Genomic DNA, 20920 nt, shown 5'->3' on the forward strand with positions numbered 1-20920 from the left:
AGATTTGCCACTGTTTAGTACAGTGTACGAAAATTATTAATGTATTACCTAACCAAAATCCTGAAGCCTTCCAAATCCTTTATTAAAAAACAATTTTAAAAAACCCGAACTTGAATTTAGAATATGTTGACGCAGTTTTTCAAAGAAATAAGCCCAGAAGTCAATTTCATTTTTAAACAAAAAAACCCCAAAAAAGTCTTCACAAATTTTGATAACTGAAGCGGGTGAAAAAGCTGAGCTATCTAAGTATATAAAAAAGTCAATTTTCACAATATTATGGCCTGGAAGTGCTAAGAGACAGTCAGAATATAAAGGCAACTGGAGACAATTAAGCCCTTTAAAAAGCACCAAAATTAGCATTCCTTTTGTCAGATCCAAATAATTCAAGTGTTGTTCTGCCACAAAGGCCATCAACAATTTCTAATTTTAGCTTAATCCATTAAAAAAACCCTGCATATCTCTCTGATATTTCCTCATTAAGAAGGCTCCTGAATTGTACACTGAAATCTCAAGAACACAAACTATGAATTCAAGTTCATGCTTCCATGAAGACACACTGACACAAGCACTTTAATATGGGAATCCCAATAAAGGCAATTCAACTACTTGCGATTCAGCTAAGCAGTGTCTGAACTGCTACATGGTAAGCATCTACCAAAAGCAAAACTTCAGCTATGAATGACACAAGAATGACCTGTCCTACCTTTGAACCCTCAGCTTTCTAGTTTCCTCTGCTACACTTGATTAGTCTCAGTAACAAGAAGCTCCAGAAAAATATCTCCTGATTTTCATTACATGGAGGAAGCAGTCACATGACCCTAGAAAAAACTCTTTGTGATTAACCCTCACATTTTAAGTCAAATTAATTCCTTGTATTCACATTTTAAGTCACTGCTGTAAAACTGCAAATTCCTTTGCTCCCCTGGTTGCAGTGTATCAGTCACACCTTCACTACTCATTCACCTAGAAACTCGTAAGCTTCAAATCATTTTTAAGTGGTATTACTAAAGAAGCATTCTTTCCAAACTTACACACGCAAAAGTGGAAATTATTCTCAACAGTTTCCAGAAGGCAAAATTAATACTGTAATACAGGCTGACCTGACCTGGTGGGATAGCTGCAGTGCTTACTGCCTGTGTCACCCCGAGTTAAGGGTGGGAACTGCGCCAGCATGGGACGACCAGTGCACAGGCAAGGGCAGAGTTTGCCACTAGGAAACAACTTATATATTCATATACAACAGATATCTGTGGCCCTACAGTCCTGACCATATAGGACTGGACCAAACCCAGCATTTCGCTTAGGCTCCCTACTACATCCTCCTCCATTTAACTTTAGTATCTGTTTTAAAGAGCTGTGGAAAGCAGGAGCTGCATTTTTAGCTGAAACTAAAGATCTACAGCCAACAGGCAGCATCCTGCACCAAGACTTGGGCTTCCTGACCTCACCACCCATATAAAACTGCACTGCAACATCCTAAAAGTGGCTGCGGTTAACACCAGTACAATATACAAACAGTGATTTATCAATATCGTATGCTTTATTGAAAGTTGACAAGTGCAACAGTTAAATACATTGACGTGTTACAACTGTAGAGAACATGCACAAAAACATATGCATACTACTATACAGATCATATGCAAAAAATCCATACTGGGAAATTCAATTTATTTTTTTTCTTTGATTCATTGCTTGGTAATTTTTGGAGTGGTTTTTCCCATCTTGAACCAAACTACAATGAACAATGATTTACTTCAAGATAATCAGCAGCCAGGGAACTTCAGAAGTTACACAAACAGCATTAATTTGCCAAATTCTGAACAGTTGCGTAGGTGCATTCTTATTTTTGTAGCATAAAAAAAAAACTTTTCAAACTTCTTCAGATCAGCCAATGAAACAACTAGACTTCAATCTGTACAACCTAAATAGTTACAGTTTTCTATTTTACAAAGTAATTACACTAAATACACAAATATACAGTAGGCAAATAACCTTCATTGTAATTATCCTATGAACCAACAACTGTATTGTCACCTACCTGTTTTCTATATATAATACAGCTTTATGCACCTGTCCACTGCATCAGAAAACGGTGCAAATATTTGCACTTAAGGTTTCAGGTGACAATTAAGTGTTAAACACTGAGATTACCTTTCTCCCTCTTCCTCTTAGATCCTATGCACCAGTCCACACTTTGGAACCCCAATGCACTACAGGGGGTTGAGCCATCACTTCTTACTCCAGTCTATTTCTTCACGTTTCCAAACTTGAAAAGCACTTGTATCAGCTGTAGCACTGGATGAGTGGAAGATTTAAAAACAAACAAACAAAAAAATTCAGGCATGCAGCTTCGTTTCTCAGCCATTTGCAGAAGCTGCTCGAGTTCCCAGTGTACTTGTGCTAATTCTCTGTAAGAAGTTTATTTTATTCAACCAACCTAAGAACATAGACTCCTTCAAGCCAAAGGGGTAAGGGAGGTAAGAGAGAGACAGATGAGTGTGTAATACAAGGGGCAGAAGCCTCTCCTGATGTGTGCAAGGCATGGAGTCCTCAGTCTGGGTTGCAATGTGCATTGAAATGGATGAAGGGCGGCTGTGGCGGATTCCCGCTAGTCCTCCTTGCTCTGGGCAGTTCAGAAGCCAGCCATCATGACGGCGATGACATCTTGAGCTATGCTGAAGGCCCTGAGCCCTGTGATGCCGGCTGAGCAGGCTGCTGTGTTGTTGTCCCTTGTGACTGGGAAGAGGAAGGCGGAGAACCAGTCTGCAGCTGTGCTTGGAACTGGGCAAGCTGCTCTGGGCTGGCAAGTGTTTTTAGCAGAGTGTTTTCTTGCTCCAGCTGCGAGTTCTTCTCTATCAGCTCTTTGATTTGCTCTTTGAGGACCTCCACTTCCTCCCTTACTGCGTACATCAAGTGACTCTTTACCAGATCCTGAAACACAGAAGAGAGTGCAGGCATTAGGCTGCCAGCCTGCCCGGCCGGGGACGCAGCAGACCCCGCTGTGCGGAGGGCCGGTGTGACCGCTGGCCCCGGGCAGCGCTGTCCCCGGGCCGGGCCGGGCTGTCACCGCCACACTCACGTGCGGCGCGGGCTGCACCGGGGCCCCGCCCCGCGCCAGGCCCCGCCCCCGCGCGCGCCGGCTGCAGCCAGTTCTGGGCGCAGGTTGCCGCATTTCCCTCCCTCCCGCCGTCCGCGCGCGACCGCGGGTGACGTAAGAGCGCGGCGCGGCCAATGGGCGGCCGAGTTATTTATAGCCGGGAGTTAAAGGCTCGGAGTTTGCCTAGCAACAGCCGGAGAGGCTCCCGGGAGAGCGGCTTCAGGCACCGCTCCAGTAACAAAGGGCGGCCGGGCCCCCGGCTCCGCGCCGGGCGGGGGCCGGGGCAGCGGCCGCGGCGGCCCCGAGGTGAAGCCGCCGGCTTCGGGCACCGCGGCGCCCGTGGGGAGAAGGGCGCAGCGGCGGGGGATGAGCTCGCTAGGCTTGCGCTCGCCTGCGCTTAGGGGAAGAGTTAAAAAGATAAAATGAAAAGTACCCCAAAACGTCCCCTCTTTGGGACTGTAAAACCCCACAAATACGCTCCGCTTTTTGCCCAGCAGCGCCCCTCCGCCGCCGCATGGAGCCGGGATCAATCGTTTGGGGAGGCGAGAGCCAAGAGCAATGCCGTCATTCCCTACCCGGCATCAATACACAAACGTGCGCATTCCTCCCCGCGGGAAGACTTTGATCAATTAAAAATAAAAATAAATTTTAAAAAGCTCCCGAAACCGACCCCGTGCCTGCCCTTCCATCCCCGGCTCCGCTACCGAAACGCGTCCTCGCACGGGTTAACCATCGCCGCCGCATCCCCATATTGTTTACCGCTTCAAACGGGAACAAGGTTTTATGCCCCATCGGTACGTACCATTGCTTGCTCGATTTTGTTGTCGATAGCTACTACGCTTGCACCAGAGGAGCTGCAAGAGAGAAAGAAAGAGAAGAAAAAAAAAGAAACAACATTAGCAGCGGCTGAATTATTTAAGAGACAAGAGACGCGAGCATTGGTAGCCAGTTGGCTGAGAAAGTCATCCTCACGCTGCCCTACCGCCGCCTCACCAGGATGCTCTAATGCAGCAAAGCAACCTGTAAAGCCCAGCCGAGCCCCCCGCCCGCAGCCCGACCAAATATCCCGACATTTTGCCCCTCGACGGACCACAAAGATGGAGCTCAATTTCAGGCTGCGGCAGAAGCGCTGGGCGCCGAGGAGGGCAGCACCTCCGGGGGGAGAGGCGGGCGCCGGTGCCGCCGCTGCGGCTCCCCCGGACAAAGGAGCCAGCCCGGCGCTCACCTGCCCCGCTACCGCCGCGCCAGCAGAGCCGCTCGGACACAACACTTATTTACCTACTGTCGAGCCTCAGAGACGAGTTGTCGGTGCCCAGCAAGGACGATAAGAACGAAATCGAGAAGTGTCTTAGTTGATAAACTCCTAGATCCATTGCCACCGGTCTACAACATTGGGCATTCATGCAACCGCGGCCAGAAACGCTCCCCGGAAAAAAAAAAAATCAGGTCTCGCTCCTCCCGGAGGCGTGTGTGCGTGCGGGGCCGCTCCGCCGGGCGAGGCGGGGCCGGGACCCTGCGGGACCCTGCGGGGCTGCGCTCGGCCGGCTCCGAGCGGGGTGAGCGCTCCGCCGCGCAGCACAAAACCCGGGCATCCCGGCCCCCCCCATCATTTATGCGCCAGCGCAGCCTCCCATTGGCTGCGCCGTCCGGGCCCCGCCCCGCGCGGCGCATCTCATTAGCGCGCTCCCCCCGCCGCGCGCGGCGCGGGCCGGCGGCGCCCACGCGGGACGGTCCCGCACGCGCGGGGAAGGCTCGGTCCCGCCGCGTCCACGAGCCACGGCACGCGCGGTGCCGCAGCGCCGCTCGCGCTGCCGCCCCTCCCTCCCCGCAGGAACGGAGGGGGATCTAGAATAAAAAAAAAAACAAAAACCGAAACCAAAAAAACTCCAACAAAACCGAAAACAAAATAGGAAAAAAAGAGAAGACAGTAATAATAATAATAATAATAATAATTAGCGGGCCGGGGGAGCGGCGGCGAAACCCCGCAGTGCCCGGCGAGAGCGCGGGACGCGCCGCGGGGCCGCCCGTGGCCGCGCCGACACCGCCACCTATCGGCGCGCGGCGGCGGGAATGTCCCGGTGCCGGCTCCCACGGCTTAGCCAGTGGGCCGTACCTCTGCCTCGGCCCGAAATCCGCACGTTTCGGCCCCGCAAAGCGGAGCCCGGACCCGGCGGGTCTGCTCGCTTCGCCCGTGCCAAGCAGGAAAAGTAGGATACCCACACACTGCGGATGAAACCCTTTCAGACACCTACAACACCCCTTTATCCCTTACACACACCTTACGAGCCCATACGAGCCATTTATGAAAAAATATTCAGCCACCGATCATCTACAAAAGCACATACGGCACAAACCTGTGGATTTCTAGCAACCCAGCTGATACCATTCTACAGTAACAGGGAAAATGCTTATTCACTTCTTTTTAGGTTGCACTATAAGGCACTTAGTCTTAAAAGTTGCAGTACATGCATTAATAATTTAGGAAAAGATCCTTCTCCCACCTAACTGTGGTGTTTTTCTCAACAAATACTATGCTCTCATGTGTCATGGAACACAGCAATTACATTCAGTGCCTGTCCAAGTGATCTTCTCTACCAGTAACAGCTTAGAAAGAGAGCTGAGACCCCCATGAAACACTGTCACAAGAAACAGCCAGCCTCTAAAACCACTCTTTTCTAGACCTGCACTTTCAGCAGGTATTACATTACTTGAAGGTGCAAAAAATAGAGCCAAAAACTTCTTTCATTCTCTATAGAAAACTTCTCCAAGGGCTACAAGTCACACACATCACAGGTGCTGCTCCCAGAGAAGCGGGAAAGCCAGGAGGCACGGAATAATCATCTTAAAGCTAAATTTAGCATTTGCGTATCTGCATCATCCTTCTTAGTTTATTTATATTGTCCTAGACTACTATTCTTTCATTCAATAATGCCAGCAGAGTAGTACAAACTAATCCTGTTCACAGGGAGGTCACATTTAAGAACAAGAATTCCACACAGCCCTTTCCCCCTGCCAGAGAAGGTTCACATCCCACAAGGGTACAGCTCTCATCTCACCCTTTGGATATGTGGGGCATATCCAAGGCATTGCACAGGATAGCACCGAACAGGCTGAACATGAAAGGAAGAGTTTTAGAAAAACCTTTCCCTGTACTTGCAAACGTGTAACAGCGAGTAAACTGAAGCGACACGTTTGAACGTGCGCATCAGGCTCCAGCTGCCTCCTCCTGAGGGACAAGCACCAGGAGCCACGTGCTGTACCTGCACTTCCCCACAGCACTTTCTCTGCAGAGGTTACTCACTACACACGATGGTGCTCATCGCGCTCAGTGATCAAGTGAGCTGGCAGCACATCATCTGTACTGGAATCTCTAACTCCTGTCCCTGACTTGGTCTAAATTAATGTTTTATGACAGGCTGGGCTTCAAAATCAGTAATGTCTCAAACGACTCCTCGCCATGGCATTTAGCACAATTAATAAAATTGCAGTTGGACAAAAGCTCTGGGACAAACTGTCCCTTGTATTTCTTCATCAGAAAAAGAACAGAGTAGGTGTAAAAACAGGCAAGTCCTACCACTGCTAATCAGGCTCTTATAAAATAAGTTGGAATATAGCAAACTCACAGGCCTGGACAGCCATATCCTGAAAACTCCTGCTTTGCTGTTGCAGGATAGGCAGCAGACAACTGTATATAGTTCCACTCATACATGTAGAAATAAAGTCATGGATGCATTCCAAGATGATTGTTGGTTCTGCTGTAATGACTGATAATTATCAAACGCCATTATTCTGTTTACAACAGAAAAATTATACCATTCTCAAACTAAATTAACAACACTGCCATCTTTAATCTGTATTAATCTACACAAAGAAGAGATAACACATATGATCCTAAATCAAATTCCCACTAAACTCATTAACCATCTTCCATTAACTTCAGTGGGTTTTTAACAAAATCTGTCATTTATTTTTAGATGCCTACAAGCAGAGTTGTGATTCAACAGAAAGCTGTCAGCTGCGCAACTAGGACTGCATATTAATATGCATGTTCTGCTTTGCCCACTCTATAAAAAAGAAAACCATGAGTGTCCCTTTATGGCTGAGAAAGTGGATCATCTAAGAAACAAAAACCCCATGATATGAATTAATCTCCAAAACTGCAGTGAAATTTTCTGGGAGAAGAGCACTGCTATCTCTGATGTTCTCACTTCAACACCGCATCTTCTGCCTGACAAGGATAGACAATGAACTCTAAGGACTGTGCTTTTGCTGTTGCTTTTAACAAATATCTCATTTATTAAATAAAAAAGTATATGCAAGATTTAAGGAAGATAGTTCTCCAAACTCAGTTTTCCTCTAGAAGGAGGTGAAGATTACTACTGTGTTACTCAAAACCTTATAACCACCTCATTAACAGATAATGCACAGTATGTGCTCCTGAAAAAGCTTGAATTCCTGGGAGTAGGGGTGAGAAAGGCTTCAGAATTCCTTGGTTTGGTTAAGGCATTCTAGGTCTGCAGTGAGTTGGACAAATTCATGCCCCAGGTAGGACACACTTTAGAAGCCTGTGTATCTACAGAGCACTCCAGGTGTTCACAAACTGCATGAAATGACAGAAAAAGCCTCGAGATGGGCTCCTGAGAAATCAGCAGACTTGAGTACAATACAGCAAACAAGTAGCTCACCAGCATCTTTGATCCTCAGACAAACTGACTTCTTAAATTGAACATATATACAGTAGTCAAAGACTTTTTAGCATATGTCACCTTTTGTAATATTTCAGCTCTTAAATACTGCTCCTCTCAGTAAGTAATCTCTTGTGTCAATCTATTCATGCTAAGCACTTGAAGAAAGTGCTTTTCATTTCAAGCACATAATGAGGTAAACTACAGCACAGAATCATTTTGTCTCTATGCAAGTCTGGTTTGTCATCTTTCTCCATGTGTGTTAAAAAGTTCTTTAATTTAAACCATTTCTCTTTTAAGTACCTTGTCAGTGTATGCTGCCTTCAGATGACAACACTAAAAGCTCTCAATAAGCATCTTCTGAACATAAATCTCATCTTTTGATGATGTTACAAAGATACCACACCAGAAACCATATTAGAAAAACAGCAATTGCTGTCACAGCACACTTGCATCTTAGGCTCAGATCTTGTGAGCTTCGATTACGGTTTTCAATTGCAGAAAGCAAGTACTGAAGAGGTTAAAAATAAAATCTGCTATTTACTCAAGAAAAGGGTACAGTAATTAGATTCTACCTGACATCTGACTCTGCATTCCACTTGACATCTAAAAATGGTGAATAAATGGCAGAGTACTATTCTGCCTTAAAATTCATAGATTCAAAACTCTTTGTGCACTGACAGCAACCTCCCCAGCATACAACTTCTGCGAAATTGTGCCAAGCGAATAACTGAGAGAAAGCTCTGGCTGTGCTTGACATCAAGGACTGAAGGTTTATTTATTTCAAAAGGCCATGATTTTTTTCTTCATGTCAGTAAAGGTACACAACTGGAGAAGCTGTCCAACAAACTTTCTTTCCCACAGTAAATCATATTTTTAACAGAAGACCAAAAAAACAACCAAACAAAATAACCCCACCCACACAAGCCCCATCTTCAGATAGACTAAATAAAGATCACAAAATCTCAGCCAACTTCCTTTTCTAGCTCCAAACCTTTAGCTAAGATCTTGATTTAAAGAAGCCAAGCTGCTAAGAACTTACTGCTCAGCTCCAAAAGACATGTATTTTATTTCTGGATTGAATTCTGCTATTTCAATTTATGTACTTCTGCTAAATTGAAAAAGCTCTTTCTACAGGACAGTACTCTCTCAAGCTTTTATAAATGTGAGCTTTTCCTCCCCCACAGTAATGTTATTTGCATCTATAATTTAGTTTATTCATTTGCTAAAAATTGGAGTTTAGTTCCATGAAAACAAGCTAAAAGGGAAAGCTCTGCAAGATGCTAGTGAGATGAAGTGCTGCATTTGTGGGTTTTTTTTCACCTGTGTCTTGATTTGAAAAGACACATGTCTGCTAAGAAAGGCAGGAAACTCCCTTGAAATGGAAAATGTAAACCTCCTCTCTCTGAATTATTATAATTTTGAAATCAAAGGGCTCTCAAGAAAAGGTATGGGAATAGGAATAACAGTTCTTTACTAGGAAAATTAAAATAAAAATGCAGTAGCATTAAAAAACAAAAAAAAAAAACCAAAAAAAAAAAACCACTGAATATAACCTGACACGCTGTTTGTTGGTCAGGGTGTTGGTAGCAGTCCAATTAAATGGTGGCTGCAATCCTCCTGCAGTGACAGATGTGGTTCTGTAAAAGCAGTGATCACATAGAAGGCTGTAGTTTTCCTCTGGAGGTCCACTGGTGGTGTAGATGGGTCTGGCCTTCCTCTGGGAATCCCCTGGAGAAAGGCTGCCTGTGGTGTTCCAAATCTCAGATTCTATCCAGGTAGGAATGCTTGGCTCCTCCCCCTGGGTGGAGCATCTCACACTGGGATGATGTAATTTTATCAGTCCTGCAGTGAGACTCACTGGCCCATTAACAGAAGAGATCCCCCTGGAGTTCTGAGGGATGGGTCATGGAAGAGATAAAGAACACTGCCCCAGATGGAAACAGAATACATACCCCTGGCCACATCTTGCATTGCAACCTAAGACATCCAGATGTGCAAGCACAACTAAACATTTACTGGAAAGAATACACACACCCTACTGGGGCTCTGGAAATAGCCTGACAGTATCTCTGATCGCAGTGTGTACACAGAAGTATCATGCTGTGAGCTCTGCACAAGAGGCTGCATTTAAAGCAAGAAGATAATCATGTAAGATCAAAAGAAAAAGAAGGAGAGGTTCTCACTGGTTTCTCTGAGGATATCCTGTTTCTCTTTGACAGGCAACTAATTGCCAAGTCAATCCCAGTTATTTTTAATGAGAATTATAATGATTCTACCAATTTTAATGCTGAGAAAACAAAACATACTGTCTATAATCAAGTACCCGGATATAGCCAAACACAGATGACCCACTTGTTACCCATCAGAGAGAATTCTGCAGGGAAATACGAGCCATCTTAAAGCAATTTTGATGCTTGGAGAAGGATGTATGGCATCCCCTTTCCTGAGATCGTCCATAGATAACCATCTAGCAATGGAGTTGAGATGGTCTGTGTTCTGTACAAATCCAATGAGTTTCAAAGTCCCTTCACAGAGTCAGCTGAGGTCTATCATAACTCAAAACCTGTAATTATATCCAGATGCTATTCCACTTTAAATTTAAGAAGTTATACATTGCAGCAACACACAGCTTGTGAATCACAGGCTTTCCTCATTTCAGAAACCGTTAAATGAATAGGTGTGAATCATTTAACTTTACTACAGGTGAAAGCCCTCCTCCTCAGCATCCCATAAAGTGCCCTTGACCAAGGACTGAAAAGGAAAGACTCCACCACATGTTAGCATCCTGAAAGTTTTAAGTGAGACACCTGAGCCAGGAATTGATTTTCTTTCCTCTAGAAAGATGCACACAACATCACACTGCACGCTGACATTGTCCCCAGAATGGATGTGGGAAGGAAGTTTAGTGTCATAAAGCACCATATATAGAAGAGCGATAAAATGTGACAACCTTTAAGTTTCACTAGCCAAATTAATTTTTCCTTTATGTGAAATTTGGCTTCAATAATTTTAGATTTCATGAATAAAACAAGTGTTCAATTCCCTGGTCTTCTGCATACCTTTCATGTTTAAATGCTTTTCTCAAAGGCAAGAGCACCCTGAAGGAAAAACCACTTACACAAATATTTAATCCCACTTATTCTAACTGTACAACAGATTTTTCAACTACATACTCCAAAATTAAATGAAGAGGGAAGGAAAGAGTCACTGGAGCATTTTAAGTTACACTTAACATAAACATGGCAAGTGTACAGAGTGTTTTGGCACACTGACACAACAAGCATTTGGAATGATGACATTCTCTGCATTAAAAGGCATCCCTGACCCAGGGGACAAACAGCCCAGGAGGGACTATAGGACAATGGCTGACACCCACTCACCAAAGGTTACCTTCAATAGTATACAGTGGGTTTAGTAATCAAATTTTAAAAAAAATACAAATTAACCTGTAACTAAGAGGGTCATCTTTTATTTTTGAACTTTTATTATTTTCTGTTTCCTTAAGGCTGCAGAAAAACCACACCAGGTATCATGAAATGGGGAAAACTATGTCTTACTGAGTACTGCTAATTGTGGAAGGGGGAGATGGGGGATCTAGGGCACTTAATTTTCCCTGTCCCTAGTCCCTTGTAAAATTTATACCCATTATGCCTTTTCTTTTAACTCTTTAATCCATTCCTTCCTCTTTTCCCACCTCCTCCCCTGCTTCTAATTGTTAGCCTTGAAACTATATTGAAAATCTTGGATCAGCTAATAATTTAGTCATGCTTATTAAAAAGGTATTTATATAGCATTACCAGCTAGTCTACACTTCCCACTGAATATCATTTACCCTTTGATGGCCATTTTTTTTTTTTGCAACACTTGAAATTAAGCCTGTATTTCCCACAGAAGCCTATCACACTAGCAGCCAACTAAGGGTTGCTAGGAATAAAGCCAAAACCTCTGCAATTAACTAGAGTTGTCCTGTGGTCTTCGAGAAGCTGGGAATGAAGTTCCCTACCCCAGCTTTTACAGAAATTATTAAGAACAGCTGATGAAAAGTACAGAAACAAAACCTAAGCTCACGGTGTGGGAAAGGAGCAGGCGGGATGCAGAATCCCATCTGCCTGAACGAGGATGAAAATCGGCCACTTCTCAGCTTTTGTGGTGGCAGATCCCTCGTCACCACCCTGCTGTGCAGAACCATTTTAAGGTCATTCTGTTCAATAATAATAAACTCCCAACACTACAACTTGTTTACGCATATAGGAAAATAAAGGCAAGCTCAGAGCTCAATGCCACTTTTCTTCCTCAGCAAGTATGTTAAGACAACAGACCTCTATCCAGCTGCCCATTTACACTCCCACAGTTTCTGTCTCTGCAATCACTAGCAAATGCCTTTGCACGTATCAGCAGTATCAATGAACAAGTAAGTAAGTGACTTTCAGATTAACTCCCCTGGCTCCAATGCATGCATATGACACAAATTTGAAATGCCCTATTTCCTAATCTCTGAGTGGTCAAAATACTTTACACTAGTAATACCACAACCCAGTTTATCATAATTTGGCAACTTCCTAAGAAATACACGGAAAATTCAAGACCTTCCATACCATCCATGAACTGTACGTTAGCAGGCTGAATTTACTATAGCCTATTTAAAGGTATTGTTTTAGCTGAATGGAGATTTTAATTTACAGAAATCAAACCCCATGTACCTCCAACAATTCAGGAAGCACAGGGAGAATTTCCACAAACAAGTAAGAATGTGACCTGATTTATTGCACAGCGCAGTGTACCCCAAAATCTTACTTTCCTTTAACAGCTACTGAGCTGAGCATTTGTGGGATAAATTTCCTGCCTAACCTGTACTTGCCCTCTGGGATCTTCCCCCCATTTGCAAAAATAAGCATAGGATGAAGCCCATGAATGCCCAATTTGATGAACGCTGATGCTGCAACTCAGTTCAGCATTAAGAAACAGGTAGAGCTCAACTCTGGAGTAGGAAAGCACTCCCAGGCTTCTTGATCCAGGCACAGCTACAGTGATTTAAGAGACACAAATCCTGCTGACTCACAATTGCAGAAATCCCAGCAGAGCATCTCCATTTACATTCTCCTTGCTGAAGGAATAAATTGTAAAGCAATACTGATTTGAAAGCAAATACAAGATACCTGTGAAGCTATGTAAGACTATGAAATGAGGTTCAATATTTAAAAATTACCTAAAGAATAGATTGATTGAAATTTTAATTTGAACTGACTGCCTTGTGGCTTTAGGGATGCATTACCTACTTTAGCACAACGCTTCGTTCTTGAAACCTTGCCACGCTGCAAACCAAAGAGAACAAATCACAGATGTGCTGGCTCAGCGTATTTTGAACATGTCCCTGGAGCACCTTCTAGGCCGGAGACTGCAAACAGCTGGCATGGGTCCAGGTCATTTACAAAATGCTGTATATCCTGAACTCCTGGTTCTCCTTCAGATGGGATCCAGCCTTCCCCAGTACCCTACTGATTCTGTAAAGGGACCTCCGTCAGTAAGAAGCTGTAATTTTGCACAGGACAGCATCTTCTAGATTAAAAGCATCAAGCACCTTGAGACTGTTGGATCCATGGTGGCCGTGCAGAGCGCACACCACTGACATTTAGCTGCTCTTGAGCCAGACATGCTGCAAACAGCAGAAGACATTATCTTTATCTTTTAACACACAACTTGTAAAGGAAAGATTACAGCATATCGTTTCATACCTAACCAGTATCTGCGTAATCATCTTTATGCACTGATGGCTAAATTTACAAGTGGCACCCTGTTTATGAAGCATTCCTGTCCTCTCCCTAAAACTGCTGATGCATGTTTTTTTGTAGATATCCACCTAAACCATTTAATTAGATATCCAAGGGTCTTTTGTATATACAAGGTCCAAGGCTCATGTATGTATTGTGTCAGGCACCTAACACTTCTGAAAAACAATTACTTCATCCTCCAGAAACCACTGTCATTATAATGAGACTCTGAACCTCTGTGGCTTAAAACAATTCAAAACAAAACCCAATCCCAACAAAAACAAAGCAGAAGCAACTGCAGTATCAGAAATCTGCGTAACCCACTTAGTAATCCATGGGAGTCCAAAACAGCTCCCAGCAACGTTTCCTCATTCTTACACAGGGTGTTAGCCCAGTAGACACTCTTCTACAGCATCAACACAATGAGCTACCACACTGCTCTCAATATATGGGAAGGAGAGAATCCCTACTGCAACACAGAATTTAAATCCACTCTTCCAGCTCCAGTGAGAGAGCCACTGCTGACAGGGAACCCCTGCTGTCCACCAAGCACAGAGGACAGAAGGATCTCTTCTAAAACCTAGATGGGCAACCTCCCATCCAGGGAGGCATGCCTCCTCCCACACAAAGTACAGAACAAGGGAATTTCTCTCTGACTCTTCCCAGCTACTACTAATTGATAGAGGCCCTTGCCAGGTGGACAGTAACATCAATCAGCAGCTCAGGTACAAGCAATCATGACATCTATGAACAAAAAATATTTGTAAGTGAATGTTTGAGTCACAGAGTAGCACTGCTGCCGCTCAGATAGGCTCCTGACTTGAATTAGTTTGCCCAAACCTGTTTTTCATCCCCATTTCTGAAGAACTTGTCATTTTGAAACAAGCTGTCAATAAATTGAAGCAGGTAGAAAGGAGACATTAAACAGATTCTGAGGCTGGGGGAAATTTACTTACACTGATAGACTGAAAGATGTCAAGGTACTTGAAAGGATCCTTTAAATACTTGGGAGGACTGAGATGTGACTTGAGTGAAAAATTACCTTTAAATAGAGAAAACACCAGGTTTAAGGGGCTATCAGACTTCTGTTTTATTTCTTCATATTGGAGTACAACTACCTAATGTTTCCCTAATGATGAATTAAAGCCTCTTTTCTAAAAAGAGTAAGAACATTAGCTCATAAATACAGTGGGTTTTCTATCCCTTGATATCACAGAATCATAGGATCATTTAGGTTGGAAAGACCTTTAAGATCTTTGAGTCCAACTGTAAAACTTAACGTTGCCAAGTCCACCTGTCAGAGACTAGAGGCCCATCACTCGGGTATGCTTTAAATAAGTTTAAATTACTGATGTTCTGATAAGGGTGAGCTAAACATAATAGCAAGACAGATGTTTTCATGCCTGCTTTTACTATTCATATATTTTAACCAATAGCCCACTACCAACCCTAAGAGTTAGCAGGTACACCCAGTGCTCCCTCCTTCCAGTTTATGCCATAACCAAAGGCTGACCTGTGTTAATTTCCCCCACCCTCCCTGCTCACATCTCCTGCACTTCCAACCAAGTTTCAAAAAGAAGCACAGAGGATGCCACACCACCATGCAATCGCTATGAATATGGAAAGATGGTGGTATACATCCAAACTGGACACAGTCACCTGTCTGTAGTCTGCACTAAATACACAAGAGGCTGGAGCTCCTGCACACCCATACAATCACCATTTCCACCTGGCTGGCGCTAGACAGCTCCCCAACATCACACAGACATTAGGGATTGCTTTTCCAAAACAACTTGGTGGAGCTCCAGAGCATAAACTCTGAATCTTGGACTTCATTCTGGCAGCCAAACTTAAAATGAAAAATATGCATGAAGTATTTAATTTTATTAAAAGTACAAGTCCTTCTCAGTATGCTGCAAACTGCCCTTGACCAAGGACAGCAAAGTAGGGAAAGATTCATCAACTGTATCCATATCCTCCTAAGTTTAAAATAAAACACCTGACCCCAGAATTGCTTTTCTATCCTCCAGAAAGCCACATACAACTGCACTTGCTCTCAAACTCTGTGACTATACCAGAAAAAGCTAAATGCCTCTTTGTGTTTGACTCATGCATCCAGCAGGGTCAGTTTTGGGAAAAAAACATACAGACACATACAGTATTTGTCAAGAAAGGCTGCCATTCGCAATCACCATTTACTATTTATGATGATAAGACAACCAGCCAACCTGAATTCACACAACAATAACCAGGAGAAAACAAGCATCTCTGCAAGAGAAACTAGAGGAAACAAAGGCAAATGAAAATTAAATAGAAAGCAGCTTGCACAGTAAGATTACAAGAGAAACTGTCCATGTTTTGTGTATAATGTTAACAGATGAAGACTTAGGTTTATGACTAAAGGTGCTACATCATGCTCCTATGTCTATCAGTAAAAGTCAGTCACAACAAAACCTTTTTAATAATGCAGAAAGGTTAAAGTAAAATGACATGTCTACTCCACCACACTTTTTTCATTACACATCCTTTGGAATAGCTTGGCTGATGGTAGGAAACAACATCCTCTATATTACCTCCCTTGCTCAGTAATATATGATAGCAGTCACTGCTGTATACAGGTGCTGCTCACACATATACCATACCTGTTGCCATTATGCATTAATTGCTGTTATAGCATATTTATACTATTCTTATCCTTAAGCATTCAGATTAATTTACCACAATTCTATTGTTCATTTAAAATTTCAACATGTTTTGAGAAACTGTCAATTACTGAAAAAAAATGAAAATTGACCTTTCAAAAAATGTTGTTCAGTGTATAATTTTATATTTTTTAAAATGACACCATTCACAGAGGAAAGCTGTTCTCCACAGGCAATACCACAAACATAACATGACAAAAATATGAAGCTAAATGTGTTAGTTAATATATGTAAATATTTATATAAGATCAAGGGGTTTAGATTTTAAGGGTGTGGTATAACTAAGGCACCAGTTCAGAGATCAGAAGTTAGGAACAAATTCCATGCTCCCTCCCACAGATGGGTATTTTCCTTCTGCACACAGAAAAACAACTCTGCAACATGAAGAGTCAGGGCATTTTTTCCCCTCACTGTCATATATTTTCAGTTCAGAAAAATAATTCTTCAAGCTACTTGGTATTTATTTTAAACACTAGAAAGAACCACATCAAAAACATACAGTTCATATTTCACTGTCAATATGCTAAAGGAGGTTACAGAAGCCTAAGCTGTATTTCAGTGCTCTCCAAACATTTAACAAGACTGATTAACTAAACTTTTCTTTAATCATGTGACAGTACAGAAGATAGTGCACATTATATATGAAAAATATTTGAATGAATACAAACTTACTTGATAAGATTATTTTAAATACTGCAGTAAAGATATTTCAAGGCATGTAGATTTTCACTGAATAAGTAATCAACTCTGCATGACAGTACTCTCAAGCAGCATGATGTTACTAGCTTGAAATGGTTTTAACAAGTGCCAAGCACCTTGATTTAGAAGTACTAAATACTTGCACAAACAAAATAAAGGAACCTCCCCCAAAAAGCAAAACAAATAAATCAAGCATCTACGTATTAAAAATTTTACAAATACCTCTTCAGATGCTGTTCCAGTTCCAAGAATAACACTTTCATGATTATTTGGTCAGGCACTTGTTTCTGGAGAAGTGCCACTTTCATTGATGTATCTATTTAGTACCTGCTGATTAGTTTCCCCCAGATGGAGGGTTAAAAGAAATACCTCTCAGCCCTTGGTGGCTGCAGGATTAGCATTAGCATTCCACTATTAACTATGGGTCCTGACTTCTTCAGCACTTTAAAGAATTGCAAGGCCTTGCCCGTTAAAGATTATCCACTTGCTTCAATTCAAAGTTTGCTGAGTTTAATACTAGTTGGTCACGATCAAGAAAAACAAGAAGGGTGAACAGTGACACCACAGATCCTGAGGTCACATGGGTGTTCTGTTACATAAGGCATCAAAAGAGATTAAAATCTTCATGATTACGTTTTCAAAACTCAAACAAATGCATCTTCTCTCAGCAGTGCCAAATTTGCCATCTCTGAAGCTGATTTTTGTGAAGCACATGTTAATCACTGCAGGTAGCTAATTCTGATTATAGAAAGGCTGCTCAAGTTGTACTGTTTCTCAAATCAAAGTTCTAATGCTTAATGGCATCTAATTAGATACAAAAGTGACAGTAGCCTGTTTGCCAGAAAATATTTTACACTGACAAATCCTGTCCGTCACTGCTACTTTAAAAAGAACCAGTGATGAGAGTTGGAGACATGTATCTAGTTAGTCAGATAAAGATAGCAACTCATCATGTATCAAGCCAAAATTCAATCAAATACTACATGTTCTTCCTCACAGCAACACAGATTGCCATAAGGAGGTTCTGGTGCACTGTAGTAACTCTTTGCCATGTAACTATGAGCCTATATGCATAGATACCATTATCCAGCATTGCTTCAACATAAGCATGTTCCTTCCTTGTCCTTGTTGAATGTCTTTCAGTGGGAAGAGAAGTTGACTGCCCACTGTAGAGAAGCAAAGAAGATTAATTTCCTTACTCCACAGGAAAGCTGCAGTGTGAAAGAGAACCCCTCAGGACAGAACCAGCCAGCCACTTGCAGTACGTGCACTAGAGCTCCCACCACACCAGAGAGCATGGGCATTGATTACAATGGTTACACCCTTCCATCAGACCAAGACCACACAAATGCAGAGACAAAACCAGAAACCCAACCTAGCAAATGTTACTTGGGCTTACTGCCAACTGCTAAAGTGATGTCAGATGTGTCTCTTCAAGTAGATTTGCCTTGCAAGAATACATTGGTAAGAAACCAAATGGAAGGGTCAAACAAGTTCCTATAATTACAGAATGATTTGGGTTGGAAGGGATCTTAAAGACCATCTAGATCCAACCCCCCTGACACAGACACCTTCCACTATACTAGGTTGTTCAAAGACCCATCCAACCTGACCTTGTAAATTACCAGAGATGGGGCATCCACAGCTTCTCTGGACCTCTTGCACCAGTGCCTCACCAACTTCACAGCAAAGAATTTCTTCCTGTTACCTGATCTAAACCTGCCCTCTGTCAGCTGGCTCAGAGCATGGCCATATATTATTTACCTGCTCTTCTGCTGCACCTTGCCAAGGCAGTGAAGAGGTAATTGACATCAAGACAAGTAGGTATAACACAATTAAAAAGAAAGGGGTCTGGCTTGGGTGAGGGAGAGTTAAAACCAACTCTACTTAGAACTAAGACGTCTACCTTCACAAACAAGGAGTATTTTATTTAGGAGGTAGTGAGGAAGCAAAGAAAAGAAAAAATGCAAATTGTTTCCCCCTGGAAATGAGGGGTGCAGTGGGATTAGTTCCCCATTCCCAAAGCCTAGAGGGAATTCATTTAAATGAAGCTTCAGATGTACTAACTGTGAAGGAGGGCGGAATATCTCTAAATGGTCTTCCCAGATCCTTGTACGCCTGTCTTACAAGGACAGAGCATAATGTTCCTTTTAAGGCACATCAAGGAGTTGAAGCTGACAAGTTACACTTTACAATAAATGTTTCTCTAATTACATCAAGTCCATCTCTCTCAGCACAGCATGGGAATTGGTAACAGTCAAGGCTAATTTTAGCATTTTCCTCTCACTCCCACTGAAAAGGCACAGAGGTGGGACCACTCAGATGGCAGAGCAGTTGCATTCCTGGATCCTGATCCTTGGAGAAGAGGCAGACTGACATAACAGACCTAAAAGAGGGATGTTTACTCTGAAAGCAGAGCTATTCTTGAAAACTTCAAGCACTTTCAAACCGCATATAAGAGGGAGGTGAACCCAAGTCAACAGGTTTCAATAGAAAATAAACAAGGAACAAAGGACACAGCCATCACACCAATAAACAACTACTGAGAAAGTCTGACCCAGTATTACTGGGTAACTTTAGTATTCAAAATGAAATATGACTTACAGCATGGAATCTTGCTTATTTTAAAGAGCTGAAGCATCAAGTCGACTAGAAGAATGCTCAAAACCAAAAAGCTCAACTAAAACAGAAATTCTACTTTGAGTGGCATCCTTATATACCCTTCCAGAGTTGGAGACTTGGTACAGCAATAACTCCTAATGAATCCTGCTGGTTACACAGTCTCATATCAGATATGCTACAGCCTCCGTCAGACATTCTACACAGCTGAGCCGGGCAGTCAGGCTCAGCTAAGTCTGTGTCCCACAGAAGTGCACCAAGAGAGCTGACAGACTTTAAGCTGCCACTCCCCTAATGCAGTTTAACATCCTTCTTGCCACCTCTGTTGCCTGTAAAGCTGCACAGTCGACACCATAAAGGAGAACAATCTTTCTCCATACCTACTGTGCATACAGTACACGTGCACTGGTCACAGGCGTTTTCCCGGACACCTGAAACTACGAATACACACTGACACAAGTTGGAGTGGGAAAGGGATGAAAATAATGACATTAACCTTTCCAGTCTTTACTTTCTCCTTTCCTATTCCGAGATGCCCTCTGAACAGGAGTTCCATCAGCAGCAGTGTCACAAGAGTTAAAAATAGTCCAGTAAGTTGTGCACATCTGACTAATACATCACTCAACTCCAAAGCTGTTCTGACTCAAATCTGGGTTTCCCATATAGCCAGAAAGATCACTAAATGATAGATTACATGGTGGGGAAAGGAATTTCTTATAATATATAGTCTAATCACTGAGTAAAATTTATGGAAGATTAATAACTGTACTATCAACTCACATCCACACACAAATAAAAAGATACTGTTATCTTTGCAGCATCCTTCTCATGAATTTCTGCTAAAATTCTTGTAATTTGCTCTGCTTATTAGAAGAAGCCACATTAGAATCAGTTTGAAAGTGAAAAGCACTTTCAAACTATATCTACACACCCAAGCATGTATGATACGAGATTACAACATATATGCAGCTGCTTCATTCTGCAAAGCAGCAAGTTCACTGCTGGGCCCACAAAGAAAAGCCACAGGTAGCTCCATCTCTGGTAACACAAATCACCTTTCCTTATGCTGCAGCCCCAGTTCTGGAGATGACTTTATGCTAAGGCAACACTCACAGACTTCATCTGATGCTACTTCTTTATGTCAAGGAAAATGGTTTCTGATCTAAAAGCACCTGATTCAAATTAATCAAATTTTTATGTGGGGGGTGGTTGTGCCCCAGAGGAATCGTTATGACTCCCACTTCTCACCTTCAGGAAAAACAGCAAAGGATATAATTTGTCAGTTACCAGACTGAAAACAAATTAAAGTGAAAATACAACTGCTTCAGAGGCAGGTATTCTGACAAC

At 42.7% G+C, this 20920-nt stretch overlaps 1 protein-coding gene across 5 annotated transcripts in view; it reads right to left on the bottom strand.

The window, feature by feature from the left end:
- Positions 1–1518: 1518 nt before the first annotated feature.
- TSC22D1 (TSC22 domain family member 1) overlaps positions 1519–20920 on the bottom strand; it is a 93155-nt gene continuing 73753 nt past the window's right edge. For 2 of the 5 annotated variants that reach the window (XM_015623804.3, XM_015623800.2), the window contains 2 exons: positions 3900–3951; positions 1519–2931 (listed from right to left, as the gene is read on the bottom strand). In XM_015623804.3, coding sequence (XP_015479290.1) covers positions 2671–2931; positions 3900–3951 — 313 coding nt within the window. In that variant the 3' untranslated portion in view covers positions 1519–2670. Of the gene's footprint in view, positions 2932–3899; positions 3952–4187; positions 4301–4375; positions 4679–20920 lie in introns of those variants that run through there. The other 3 variants (XM_015623815.2, XM_015623822.2, XM_033514640.1) reach the window with 3 other exon arrangements.

Source organism: Parus major, chromosome 1, assembly GCF_001522545.3.
Source record: "Parus major isolate Abel chromosome 1, Parus_major1.1, whole genome shotgun sequence".
Lineage (NCBI taxonomy): Eukaryota > Metazoa > Chordata > Aves > Passeriformes > Paridae > Parus > Parus major.